At 41.7% G+C, this 15,265-nt stretch overlaps 1 protein-coding gene across 1 annotated transcript in view; it reads right to left on the reverse strand.

The window, feature by feature from the left end:
* ldb3a (LIM domain binding 3a) overlaps positions 1-15,265 on the reverse strand; it is a 167,921-nt gene that overhangs the window by 25,673 nt on the left and 126,983 nt on the right. The window contains exons 10-12 of the mRNA XM_078199289.1: positions 13,675-13,819; positions 5,358-5,486; positions 720-785 (exon numbers count right to left, since the gene is read on the reverse strand). Coding sequence (XP_078055415.1) covers positions 720-785; positions 5,358-5,486; positions 13,675-13,819 — 340 coding nt within the window. The remainder of the gene's footprint in view (positions 1-719; positions 786-5,357; positions 5,487-13,674; positions 13,820-15,265) is intronic.

Raw genomic sequence — 15,265 nt, forward strand, 5'->3', positions numbered from 1 at the left:
TACCTTTATTCCAGTTTTACTTATGGCCTAGTAGATGTACAGAGATGTTGCTCACGGCAAATTGGAGGTTACATGTTTAATCAGGGCCGTGTGTTATGTCATGCAGCTCAATGTATTTTGTTGCCAGTGGAAAACGTGTATATTCTGATCTGTATACTTAGAACCATGTGCAGGTTAGGTGGATTGGCTATGCTAAATTGCCCCTTAGTGTCCAAAAATGTGGGTGTCTGTTAGGTTGATAAGCCATGGTAAATGTACGGGATTACAGGGATAGGGTGGGGGCTAGATGAGACGTGATGGGCCAAATGGTTTCCTTCTGCACTGTAGGGATTCTGTGGTTCCAAAACTACAAGTCATATTAACAGGGTGTATGCTGGGCTGCAATGCTGCTCCATAGGCTGGCCCTCTGATATTTAGAGGGTATGCACAAAAGGCACAGAATTTTACTGCAACTTGGGCTGATTTGGTTTGGCAATCTCAATTCATCCTAAATTTGGGAAATGGAGAACTTGCCGCTCGGACTGCAACAGCCTCAATTAAATAAGAAAGTTGCAAAATAAATTTGGAACAGAGAGGAAGCAGGAAAAATGAGAGTACTTCTGTGCAATATGAATACTTGGCATCTCTATTGACTGGTTAATATGGTACTGTCACACCATGTGTAGTATTAGTGCTCTGTTAAAAAGTTGAAATGATTTTGACACAAATCTAGCAGGTACCTAGTCCTTGTGTTATGTGCTGATTGAGACTGGTAGCTGACGGAGGAAGAAGTCTTCTGCTGCCAACTGTAGTCAAAAGGAGACAAAAGATATTAAACGAAGTGCAAACCTCACAGTGAGTGAAGAACATGGTGCATTTTCTCCTGTGAAGGGAAATGCCATCCTCCTAAAAATCCATTTAAATATTTTCAACAAGGAAAACAAAAGATTTTTAAGGGATAACTGTAGATTAAAGGAAAAACACAAAATATTATGTTCCATTAAGGTTTTCCTTTCATATGACCAGAGTAATTTAGCAACTGTGAAAGCAACTACAGAACAGATAGATTACACACATACTGTGTGTTAGAGTTAGGCTGTGTACTTTTGAAGTTCCCTGAACAGAGGATGGGAATACACTTCACAGAATTAGCCCATCTCTGACCCACACTCCTATCTAACAAAATTCTGCAGCAGGGGTGAAGCTGTGCAAAATTACCGAATATTCTGCTCAAAGCCAATTCTTGACTCTTGCCGGAATTTTACCGGCACGCCCGCCCAAGCCTCGGGCGGGATCTTACGAGCCTCGGACGGGTGTGCCGGTAAAATTCTGGCATTTATGTCTACAGTGACCTGAAAATTGAAGGTTGTGTGGTGGAGATATTTTCCTTTTTTTGAGTTGCTAATATACAATGTCCTGATAACATATAGCTTGAACACGGAATATTGCTAATATATATTTACATTTGGTACCTGTTTGATGCATCTACAATTCTTTTGTGAATGATCCAAGTGGTGTTGAGTCATTTTCTACGAGTGGTCTGCTATTACAGTCACTTATATTTCTAAAGCTGTCTTTGGGTATGTTATAACCTTGGCTCTGTGAGGATGCTTATTTTTAGTACCGCTGCAAATTATTTTCCATTGTGGAGCAAGCTTTACTACTCCCCTTCAATCTCCAAAGTCAATTTAGTATCACAGTCTTCACAAAGAATATAAATCAATATGAAAAGCAGAGTTCCAAAATGAACCATCTGTAGGACCTTGTCAGTTTCCTTCATTCATTCTGAATAATCTTCATTTTGTGATATTACTGGGTGAAAATGTCACCTTGAGTGAAGGAAGCCAAATAACAAGGCATTGCTTAGTGCTTCTTGAAAGTTAGGTTACAGAGGGATGGATTTTCAACTTGAAACTTGGACACGAAGCTTCTGTTGTGGAATAGCTGCCTAGTATAAAACTACACTAAAATCAATTTCAGGCACTGGTTCTATGATGGACAACAGATCTGCACAACTAGTTTTATACACAGGTACCAAGGGAAAACTACCCTAATGTATCTGAAATGTTTCATTTAGTTACAGCCTCAAAAAAACTTCCGACCAATTGTTAGATTTATTTTTTCACACACCCACCTGAACGGATACAAACTCATTTCATTTATAGCAAACCCCCATATATTCCCCATTTCTAATCTCAAGCCTATAAACTTCCAAACTTGTGGCTCCATTTTTCTGTAATATGAATCAGCATTTAAACACTTATCCATAATATCCTGGAAGAAGGGGCAAAGAACCGACAAACTCAGGAGGCATGAGTTTCTCCATATTAACACAGAAGCTGCTGTTCACTGTTGATGTTTGCAGCATGTCTTGATGCTATTTCAGGACACCTTGTCATTCACCTTTTTGATAGTTGGCTATTTAAGATTCATTTTTTTAATGCTGACCATTCAAAAAATTAAAATTTGCTCCGAGTTAGATAGTAAAAGTTATACTGAAGCTTGTCCAATAAAGTCTGAATTGAGTCAAGATTTTGGAAACATCACTTTTGTAGGAGCTTTAAGTCATCCTACATTTGGGATGTTAACCGATTCAGTGTCAACCTAGTTTAGTTTGTAACTATGAGCTCTGTGATAGCTTTCTCCACAGACAATGGGCTTCTGCCCCTTATCATGATCCAATTGGGACCATGGACAATTGGGACTAGCTTAGGGGTTAAAAAAAAGGCGGCATGGATAAGTTGGGCCAAAGGGCCTGTTTCCATGCTGTAAACCTCTATGACTCTCTACGACTCAATGACCCCGACTGGAAGTACAAAATGTAGTACCTATTCCTGTCCGAGAAAAGTACCCTCAGCTCTTCCTTGTGGGAACTTACATCCCAGAGGTGAAGGGACTCAATTCCCAGGAAAGAGTGATGATATTTTCTTGTGTTTAGTTTAGTTTCAAACCCAGATCTTACATCAAGATTTTAAGGAGCAACACAAATGTAGTTGGATGAAGGAACAAAGGAAACTTTGGCAACAGAATCTTTTTTTAAAAGAAGCATATGTACACTCATCAGTATTAAACACAGGTGGAAAAAACACAGATTCCAAAATGATTAGTGCAACTAAGGATTATAAAATATGTGATTATTCAAAAATATATTCTTATAAAAACTCAGTTACTGATATTACAAAAACCACAAAGAACTCAAAGATTGGGGAAAATTAGATTGTTCTTGACTTTGGGTGTTATCAGTGTATATTAGGCACACTGTGAGGAGGAATAATGGAATTGTTGACATCACGCTGTCCACATGGGGAGGGTATATATGAAAAATCTAACACTTCTAAATAATTCTCCAAAAACTGAATAAAAATACATGTTGATATATATTCAAATAATTATCACTTGAAATAAAAATGTTTAAAGTATCATTCTTTCCAGTTAGATGGTCTTGCAGATGTATGCATGCATCATATATTGAAAATTTCACATCCACATGCACATGCTGTAACCTTTTGCATTATAAATCCCTTTATCAAATTTGTAATAGAAACGGACTATGTAAACATTTCCTGGGGGCACTACACTGCCACCATTGACAGGAAGGTGCAACTGCAATGTGACAAGTTCTTATTTTTAAATTTATCATATTACAACATTACCACATTCGTATGGTCATATTTTTAATTGAAGCTGTCTATGTAAACTAATCATGGGGCACTATGCTGCCACCAGTGACAGAAAGGTGCAATTGCAATGTGACAAGTTTACAGAAAGCTTCAATTAAAAATATGACGTTAAGAACATCGTTACAAGAGAAATGTAAAAACAAGCAAAATGTACATTCATTTAAAATGGGGATCAAGTTACACCTACATGCCCTAGTCTAATTATCTCTGTGCTTTCTAAGCTTGTTTCATTGGAAGACCATACATAGTTTTGAATGCTCATGTGCAACTCTTTATTCTCTATTTTGTTTCTTACTCTGTCCCCATGTTTGATGGTTACTATATTATTTTCTCCCTGTATCTTTACTACTTTCTCGCTAATCTGTCACCAACTTTCTATTACTCTCTTCATATGTTTCGGTTCTGGCTGCCCTCTTCCTTATGTCTTTGACTGTATCAATCCTACTCTGGAATAGTAATCCCTAAAGGCTGGGGATGGATGCTCAGTGACACATGCCTCTGCATTCTTCACATAAAGCCTTAGGATAGCAGATCTACTTTGACCCAGCCCATGGAAAATGGGAATCTAGTAAAGACTGGGACTGTTACCTATCAAAAGAGAGTATACCCAGTGATGACGCAGTTCATTTAACAAAGGAATGGGGAGAACAGAGTTTATGGGCATTTTTCTGATTTCTTTTGTGAATTCCTAAATTTTCATTGTATTAATTAGGAGATTTGAGATACTTAAGAGTATTTTAAAAAATCTATCTAAATGATCGCTGTAAACCACAGAATTCTTTTTAAGTAGAAAACAAGCCGTTAATTGCTGATTTATCTCAGCTACAATTATTCAGATTTTCCTATTAAGAGTTGCAGCCTCATAAGATGTAGGCCAGGCCAGCATTGAGCATTACAACCGGCTCCAATAGAATACCCATGTCTGGGCAAGCATTGAAAATCTTTTCGTAGAATCTTGGGGTAGAATTTCAACAATGTTCTCCCAATCTCCTTCGTGGATATACAGTTAACAGCCAAGGTCAGGGACTTCCCCACAGGAAGAGCAAGATAAGAGGAGTTGTCTCAGTCTGCACTAGAAAACAAAGAACTGTCATCCTTTATAAAATGTCTTTCACTACCTCAAGATGGCCTAAAGCACTTTACTGCCAATTATGTATAGTCACTGTTGTGTAGGAAACACAATTTGCATACACCATGGTCCCACAAAGAGCAATGAAATAATGACTAAATATTTATATTTTTAGGGGTTTTTGAGAGATAAATATTGCTAAAGACACCGGGGAGAACTAAACTTCCCGTGTGCCATAGGAATAGTGCCACAGAATTATTCAGATCCATCTGAGAGGGTAGGGAGTGCCTCAGTCTTGTTTGAATGACATCTTTGAGAGGGTAGCACTCCTTCGGTATTGTAGCAGAGTGGATTATGTGCCATTACTCTACTTTCCAAAGGAGGATGTTGAAAACTTAATGTGGTGACAACTTCTGCATGAAAATTTCAATATATCTGCAACACATCAATTAAAATAGTAGCATACACTGCATTGATTACGTCAATTCATTATGATACAATTCATGATGAATTCTTCAATTATTTGCTGATTTATTAGTGCTTATTATACATTTAAAAATCCATATTTATCCAAATATGCTCTGCTCATGTGGCCCTTTATAGGATTAGTTTCCACGAATTCGTGGTACCTCAGGTTTGCTTTTCCCAGAGGAACAGAACTAGGCCTGGTTCGTTTGGGTAAGGAAGGTGCGTTGATGAGTGGAGTTATACGAATCGCCTCCAAGGCACTCCTTGGTTTGAGTGGGTTGACACCGAATCTACCCCACAAAAAATTGAAAAAAAACACATACATATTATGAAGATGACAATTTCATTTCACCAGTTTGGTTCATTCCTTTCTTGACTTTTGCTGGCACAGATTACCCTCCAATGCTAAGCTTAAGCTTAGGCCACTATTCTTTATCTGTGACCCTTGATGGTGAGTGTTGTCAAGCTATTAGACCATCAATGGCATCATAGCTGAGTTTAATCCAGCCCTCTGCCTATACTGTTCAGCAGATGTCATCAGACTGCAGGAACCCTGGTTAATTGTTCTCCTTCCTAGCCCAAGGGCAGTGAGAGCAGCGGTCAGAAACCACGTTGTCTTCCACCTATCCCCCCACCGCCGCCCTATCCCGAGATTAGAGAGCTTAGTGAAGAGCAGGAAAATCTTGGTGTGGGGCACGGTACTAGAACAGCTTTTGAACCCTCTCCCTGTGCTATAAATGATTTCCAAGCTCACAAACGACCACCAGGCATATCTCCTCAGACACAGACCGCTCTACGTTCCTTCACACCCATTTAGAATGGGATGCAACTAAGACACTTACTTGATTTAGGAATGGCGTATGCTGCAAGGAGGTAGAAAAGACCAAAATGCAGCAAAAGAAAACCATTCAGGGATAAGGTGAGTTTAACCCATGAAAATACTTCAACCAGACATTGTTCAAAATGCTTGGACTGCAACAATTGCAATTGTTAGAAAATGCATAGAAAGCATTGAGCGACTCCTATAATCTCAACTTCCTTTGATGACCATCTGATTTAAAAAGGAGAAGAACGGTTTTCTTATTGCTGACCCATTGATGGAGAAGTCAAGGTTCATGCAGGTACAACCCCAGTAAAATTCCAAGGCGGAAACATTTTTCCATTTAAACAAATTTCATCATTTGTTTCCTGAAATCTGAAGAGAGTAAAAAAAGATTTTTAAGCCTGCAACAAACTTAAAAGGAGAAGCAGTTGTTTGCTTAAAAGGAGGATTACATTTAAAAGGATACAATGCACACAGAGAAATTGTAAGTAGGCACTGTGATAAGATGAATTACAAAACAGTAATGTGCTTCATATTTTGGAAGATGTCGAGCTTTTGCCAAGAAAAATGCTAACAATCTTTTGTAGTTTCCTTCCTTTGGATTTTTCAGGAAGGCACAGATAAAGAAGCCTATGTTTTGACTCCAGTCCAATGTCAGTATTGTGGTAGCTGTCAGACTATCAGGTGAAGACAGAGAGATAACATTTTTTAAAAATCCAGGCCATGGAGCTGGAGTGTGAAGTTTTCAATAGCAATGGGGTCAGGTGATTGCTGCTGCTCATTCCTGCCAAGTCATTATGGCCAAAGGGTCAGAATGCAATGATACAAAAGTATTTTCCATTATCATGGTGCCAGTTACATTGCCTTTGTGGTACTTCCAAACGATAGTGATGTCCCCATTGCCGATGAAAGGGAGGCAAACTCTGTGTCTTTGACATCACCCAATGATGTTTCTCATCCCCAAGCCAGGAATGCAGGAAATGCAAGTTTTATGTGTGGCACTATCACTGTGCTAACTGGGTTAGATTTTGAAGAAATGTAGCAATGCAAAAATGGGCATTCATGAGCGCTATGGGCCAGCAATAAAAGCAGAATTGTGTTGAATCACAATCTCTTACCTCATAGCCCAGCTTATCTTCAACTCTGCCATTACCATTAAACTGGTGGATCAACCCTGGTTCAGTGAAGAGTGCAGGCGAGCATGCTGAGAGCAGTACCTGGTATACCTAAAAATTAGGCATCAACCTGGTGAAGCTACAACACAGGGCATACCAAACAGCATAAACAGCATGCAATAGCATGCAACCAACAGATCAGACCTAAGCTCTGCAGTCCTGCCACATCCAGTTGTAAATGGTGGCGGACAATTAAACAAGTCACTGGAGGAGAAGGAGTCTTCACAAATATTCCGGCAATAGTACTGAAGATTTGTGCTCCAGAGCTAGCCACACCCCAATCCAAACAGTTCCATTATGGTTAGCGTCTACCCAGTAATGTGAAAAATTGCCCAGGTATGTCTTTTCCACTTGAAGACAGACAAATCCAACCTGGCCAATCACTGCCCCATCAGTAAATATACTCAATCATCACCAAAGTGATGGAAGGTATCACCAACAGTGCTATCAAGCTCAGTTTGGGTTCCACCAGGCCACTCAGCTCTGGGCTCAGACATGGACAACTGAGCTGATAGGTGATGTGAGGGTGACTGCCCTTAACATCATGGCACATTGAACCGAGCATGGCACCAAGCAGATTGAGCAAAACTGCAGTCAATAGGATTCAACTCTCTGTTAGCTGGAGTTATGCCTAGCATAAAGGAAGATAGTTGTGGTTGTTGGAGGTCAAGCATCTCAGTCCAGAATATCACTGCAGAAGTTTCTCAGGATAGTGTCCTAGGCTGAACTATCTTCAACTGCTTCATCAATGACCTTCCCTTCATCATAAGGTCAGAAGTGGGGATGTTCACTGATGATTGCAGTGTTCAGCACCATTTATGACTCCTGAGATACTGAAGCTGGACATCATTCAATTTTGGGTTAAAGTGGAAAGTTACATTTGTATTACGCAAGTGCCAGGCAATGACAAAATCCAACAAGCGGGAATCTAACCATCTCCCCCAATATTCAATGGCATTATTATTGCTGAATCCTCCACCATTAACATCCCTGGGAGTTACCATTGACCAGAAACTGAACTGGACCAGCTATATGAATACTGTGCCTATAAGAGCAGGTCAGAGGATGGGAATTCTCCAAAGCCTGTCTACAAGCCCGTCTGCAGGTCAGAAGTGTAATGGAATACACTCCATTTGCCTAGATGAGTGCAGTGCCAACAACACTCAAGAAATCCAACACCATCCAGGACAAAGCAGCACAATTGACATCCATTCACCATCTCCAACATTCACTTCCTCCATCACCAGAGTGGTAACAGTGTGTACCATCGACAAAATGCACTGCAGAAACTCTCAAGGCTCCTTTGACAGCACCTTCAAAACTCGCAACTTCTACACCAGAAGGGCAAGGGCAGCAGATCCATGTGAACACTATCACCTGCTAGAAGCCACACACCATCCAGACTTGGAACTATAATGCTGTTCCTTCACTGGGTGGAGATGGTGGCATTGGACTGGGATAAACACAGTCAGGAGTCTAACAACACCAGATTAAAGTCCAATAGGTTTATTTGGTAGCAAACGCCACTAAGCTTTCGGAGCGCTGCTCCTTCGTCAGGTGAGACCTCCCACTCACCCGATGAAGGAGCAGCGCTCCGAAAGCTAGTGGCATTTGCTACCAAATAAACGTGTTGGACTTTAACCTGGTGTTGTTAGACTCCTTACTGGGTTTCCTTCACTGTAGCAGGGTCAAAATCCAGCACCTACACCAAATGACTGCAATGGCTCGAAATGGTGGCTCACCACAACCTTCTCAAGGGCAATAAATGCAAGCTTGGGCAGAGTGGTGTTTGAAGACTGAAGGCTTCCTCTTTCTATGAGCCGCAGCACCAGTATAGGAAGAGCCGAGATTTGGGATTTTTTCAAACAGCTTAAAGCATTCAGGAAGGCAACAAAAAACAAACGAGCAAAACTTTGCTGCAGTGTCATTATAGATTATGACAACTTTGCTTCAGAACTCATTCGCTTTGAGATTCAAAGGGGTAATACTGTTCCAAGGATATTTTGTGGTCACAAGGGATGGGCAACTGGAGCTACTGACCTGCACTCACTTCGTCTCAAACGAGGCTCTGGCTCAGCAGTTACAGACTCCCAGAATTGCAGTACTTCAGGTCTGCCACTGGATGTCACCAGCAGTCTGTTCCAGCAATACTGTCAAAACTGAATGCTGTGAAGTTAGCTGCTTTGGGATAGAACTCGTTCCCGTGAGGCAGAGCTGAGAATGAAAATACACTGTGGGAATAAACATGAATACCTATTGCTTCATGCCGCACACTGTGGAAAATGAAAAATTGTTGAACCAAAGTCAGCAACTCCTTATGTAGTGGAGATGCCGGTGTTGGACTGGGGTAAACACAGTAAGAGTTTTAACAACACCAGGTTAAAGTCCAACAGGTTTATTTGGTAGCAAATGCCATTTGCTTTCGGAGCGCTGCTCCTTCGTCAGATGAAGTGGATATCCACATCATCAGATGGAGTGGCTATCCACTCCATCTGACGAAGGAGCAGCGCTCCGAAAGCAAATGGCATTTGCTACCAAATAAACCTGTTGGACTTTAACCTGGTGTTGTTAAAACTCTTACTGTGTTTACTCCTTATGTAGCCCAGGGGATGCAGACCTTTGTCTGACAATTATTCCCTCAATCTGGGAACTATTTAACTTTCCCCGGTTTTCACTTGGTTTTACAATCTCTAGGTTGTAAGACACATTTTATTGTCAACTAAATGTCCATTTCTCAATTCACCTCAATACAAAAGCAAAACACTGAAGATGCTGGAAATCTGAAACAATACAGAAAATGCTGGTAACTCTTAGCAGGTGCTTTGATCTGAAATGTTAACCCTGTTCCCTCTCCTTCATGCCTGCCAGACTGGCTGAACATTTCCAACGTTTTCTGTTTTTATTTTTAATTTACCTAATTGGTTCCATCTGTTGTCTTGTTTGCAAAACTGGTGGTCCTGCATTATGGGACTTAACCGTTCACCAAAATTCTCAATTACTTTGACACATTTTTAATTCTTTCTGGAATAACATTAAAAAATCCAGTGATTTGGAAACTTTCTGAATACAGTTCCTCTTCCTGCATGCCTGCTATTTAAAAGTGAGCAGGAAATGATTATGATTCAAATGTGTCAGAATTTACTAAGAAAATTAATGTTTGAATTGGATCACACAAGGTTGAGTACATTACCCCAATTGTTCTGTCAGATTGGGTTCCCGTTCTGGTATTTCATATTCCTTCCTCCCACAAAAAGATTTGTGCTGATTTGTTTAAAACAAATTCACTGAATCCAGGTTCTGAATCCAAACCAAACTAAATTGATAGTTTGAACAGGTCCAGATCAACCCAAATCCTGTGGTTTTGGGCAGTTATTTCTGATAAAGATATTTTTATATTTCTTTCTGACTATTGTGGCCTTTTAATGCTGAAGAACTAACAGACACTCTCAGATCATGTAGACTGAGATACACCACCCTCAGCAATCATCCTCTCATTGGATAAACAGCCCTTATTATAGGTCAGAGGTTAACAGCATAGGAGGTGACCGTTCAGTCAATTATGTCCATGCTGGTCATTTCAGAACGAAACTATTGAACCATAGAATAGAATGCTTACAGTGCAGAAAGAGGCTATTCAGTCCATCGAGTCTGCATTGACTCTGAAATATTATCTCACCCAGGCCCTTCCCTCCACCCTATCCCCGTAACCCCACGTATTTACCATGACCAATCCACCTAAACTGCACATCTTTGAACCGTGGGGGGAAACCGGAGTACCTGGAGGAAACCTATGCAGACACAGGGAGAACGTGCAAACTCCACACAGTCACTGGAATTGAACCTGGGTCCCTGGCACTGTGAGGCAGCAGTGCTAACCACTGTGCCACAGAAAGGAAAATAGTTGTTGTTGGAGAAAATCAAACCAACTCCATGACATCAAGGGTTAATCAGACTGAACTCTATATCCATCTACCTTCAGTTGCTTCATCAAAGATCTTCCCTCACATAAAGTCAGAGTGGGGCTGTTCGCTGATTTTGCACATTGTAAACTCCAATCGCCATTCCTTAGATGATGATCAACGCATGCAGCAAGTGCAACACTCACACTCAGGTAAATCAGTGAAAGGTAATGACTGTCTCCAATAAAAGAGAGTCTAGCAACCTTCTCCTGATATTCAATGGCACCATCTTGTCTAGTACACAGCCATTTGTTTTGAATGATTAATATGGGCACCAATGAGTGAACAGACTCCTTTCAGGTGTGTCGTGTATTTGCTAAAATTGGAAATGTAATTTCCAGCCTATAATATGAGGTATATCGCTGATGAAACAAGTGTTTCTGTATATGTGTTAATCCAGTTTTTGTACCCACTGAGCTCAGTCCCATTGAGGACAATTCTCCTCCTGAAATTATATTTTACGTCAACCAGAGAATATACCTCGAACCCAGGAGCCAGCTAAACCCCCAACCATGCCAGCAATCTTGACCACGGAACCCATTGGCTCACATCAAGGCAACAGTTCCCTAAACAGCTGAAGAATTGAGCTGGGAGAAACACATCTGCACCGTATCACTCCCACCTGCCTTGTGTCCCTCCTGCCTGCCCCATGTCAGTACTGTCTGCCCCAAGACACTCCTCCTGCCTGGAGACACTCCCCCTGCCCGGAGACACTCCACTCCCACCTGGGACGTGTTACCCTACCGCTTTCTTCTCCAATGTATTATATTTCCTTTTTAAAAGGAGGCTGATCTATTCTAAATAGGCAACTCATTGTTGCATATAATAAACATAGGAACATCAGTGAGTATTGGCAAATACTAAGATCTTAACAAAAATATTTGAAGTGTGAACGAGCATTAAAACTGGAGAGGATCGCAGTGATTTTTTTTGGGCAAGTAGAGAATCGAATCGTAGCTCACTCTGTGGAAAAAAAATTATTACAAGATCTGTTTCCCACCAGCAGGAGAAGGAGGTGGGACCTAAGATCGCTGGAACCTGGCAGATTGCAGCAGAGAGCGCCATTGCCCCTTCTCAGATCCATGCATTCTGTGAACACGGAAAACTGTCAGTCACTGTCTCTCCCAGCTACCACTAGCCTCTGCGGCCGATCGACCCCTGCTATTGTTGCCCTCTGCGACCGATCTCCCCCCCCCAACAACACCCATGGATTGGCCAATCGCCGGTTGCTGAGTGCGCTGCATTCCCATCCCCCTCTGATTGCAGTTGCAGAGTGTGCAGCATTCCCCCCCACCCCCGACCAGCCTAACTCCTTCAGGCTCTGCTCCCTCCCAGTTGCTCTCACCCCCCCCTCCCTCAGGCCCTGCTCCCTTGGCACTGCCTGGTGCCCAATGGGCACTATCATGGTGCTGGACTGGCAGTGCCAGGCTGGCACTGCCCAAGAGGAACCCCCCCTCTGCCCTCGACCTCCTGGGGGTGTTTTAATGGCCTTGGTTCTACCAGCGGGGTCAACACATGGGGACCATATGTGATCCTCAATTGTGAAGACCTTCACCTGCGAGGCCACAAAGTCAAGTGAGCCCAGGTGATTGCGTCCCGGGCTCACTTGTAATATTTAAATTCTAATTTAAATTGAATTTTAAAAGTACAATCAGCCTTGCACCCTTTTCGGGCATGAGGCTAATCTTGCTGGATATCTCGGCTTTCTCGTGATCTTACTGGCTCGCCCTGCCCATCGGCTGCGGGACGAAATGGTAAGATCGGAGCCACAGAGTCAGTGTAAGTTCTCCCCATGTTTATAAATACATGTTTTTTGTTTCTTTCATGGGATGTGGGCATCACTGTCAAGGTCAGCATTTGTTGCCAATCCCTAATTGCCCTTGAAGTGAGTGGCTTACTCAGCTATTTCAGAGGACAGTTAAGAGTCAACCACATTGCTGTGGCTCTGGAGTCACATGTAGGACAGACCAAGTAAGGACGGCAGATTTCCTTCCCTAAAGGACATTAGAAATGAGGTGGCTTTTTACGTTGATAGTTTCATGGTTACCATTACTGAGACTAATGTTCAAAGGCAGATTTTTTAATTAAATGAATTGAAATTCCATCAGCTGCTGGATTTGAACTCTCGTCCCCAAAGCATTAGCCTAAGGCTCTGGATTACTGGTCTAATGACATTACCACTACACCACCATCTTCACCATCATCTCCCTAAAAAAGGATTTCCAATTGACAATTTCAAAGAAGCTCAATTGGGTGCTTTTTTTCTTAAATTTCCATCTTTATCTGCAGTTTAGAATGGTGTTTCACAATCAGGATGTTTTCATAGTCAAGGCAATGGGAGGGGATGGAGAAGGATGTAGGAGGTTAATTAGTGTGGTCCACTGTGTGCTGGAGTCATTTACTATCATCTGGAACACTCTGGGCGTCCAATGTTTATTGTTAGTGACATCTTTTCTGTAGCAATGCTTTACATAAGGTCCATATAGAGAGATGGAAAGTAGGTGAAGGGAGATGGATATACCTAGTCTGCGCAGAGATGATAGCAGTTACAGTGGCCGCAGCCAGGGATGTAGTCCTGGACCCAGCAAGCATTCCAGGCTGCATGGGTGAAGCAATGGAAGGCGCAGGCACTCTGAAGAGGACACAGAGCAGAGAGAGAGAAAGGCATCAACACCACAAAGACGTACATAGCTCAACACTACAGCTTGCATCAGCACACGCCAATTAAACTACAGCATCAGCTTATGGGCAGGACCTGGAGTCTTCGGACTGGCCGAAACACTTCACAAAGTTCATGACAAGTAAGATGGTGTCAGGAGCCTCAGACCCTTTCCATCAGTTCGAGTGAATTGATTTTTAATCAATTAGGAATGATGACTGCAGATGTTGCAAGTGTGCAACCCTGCACGAAATGCGCCCTGTTTCCAAGGCAACTGACCCTTCCATGGACAATCTAATCTTACTTCCTGGTTCTTCATCCTTTTTTTTCGAAAATAATTTCTGTGCTTCTATAGATTACATAATTAAAAATAATTTATGATTTCACTTCCAATGATATAGAAGAGATATTATAGAGGAGGAGTTGAAAACTGTTGTGAAGGACAGGTTATGCACCCATAATCTAATGGCAGTAAATCAAAAGTCATGCTTAATCTGGAATTTAGCTCACCAGGATGTGCCAGAACTGTGGGGCTGCTGATGTGCCAAAACCCAACATTAATGCTCATCTATTTATTCATTCTTGCCTCAGCAATACAGGAAAACAATGGAGCATGTCACTGCTAAACCCCTAAATTCACACAATTCACAGACTAATCTGGCAGAGTAAATTCAAATGCAGATTGTAAAATGGTTGCCAGTAGTATGGATTTACACAAACACTGCAAGGTTTGGTGGAATATTTCTTACTTACAATTAAGTTTATGGATGTAACTGTGTCACAGCTCCTCCATGGTTCTCCTGTAGTGCAGTGTTGGCTCACAGCAATGCACCTCCAAATAGCCACCAGAGCCTAAAAGCCCGAGTGCCTAAAAAACACTCTCCCTATTGCATTGTTTTTGCATTCTCTACTCTTCCTTCTCCTGTCCTAAAGGCATCAACTGAGCAATTCCATTTTGTAAGCCTTTCAATACTTCGCCCAAGCGCCAATGTTTCATGCACCAGTCAAGACTGTGAATGTTGGTAGCCAAACTGGACACTGTCACAACAGTTCCAACAGGGGCCAAAGGCTGCTGCTCAGCAGTAGGAATGCTGTCCAGTTATTTTCCAACCCCAGGAATGCTGACGCCTACCCCAGCAGTTCTCCCAGCTGAGATTAGCGAACAGTTGAGGAAATGAACTGGAATCTTTTTCAGTCTGTAAGGTTCTGCATTATCCACTAAACCACTGGAATGGCTAACCTTACCTATGTGAAAATGACATGATTTCCCCCATTCTAGTTAATACACTAACAGAGCTCCAGTAACGCACTGACATCTGTTTCTTATCCTCTGGCTTATGTCACATAAACCCTCATAAGCAATGACAACATTTTCCTTATTTGAGTTATTTTCCTGTGTCAGTCACAGCAACATAGTGACAAAGTTCATAAATAATTGGAAATGACTACAGCT

This window comes from Mustelus asterias, chromosome 28, assembly GCF_964213995.1.
Source record: "Mustelus asterias chromosome 28, sMusAst1.hap1.1, whole genome shotgun sequence".
Classification (NCBI taxonomy): Eukaryota; Metazoa; Chordata; class Chondrichthyes; order Carcharhiniformes; family Triakidae; genus Mustelus; species Mustelus asterias.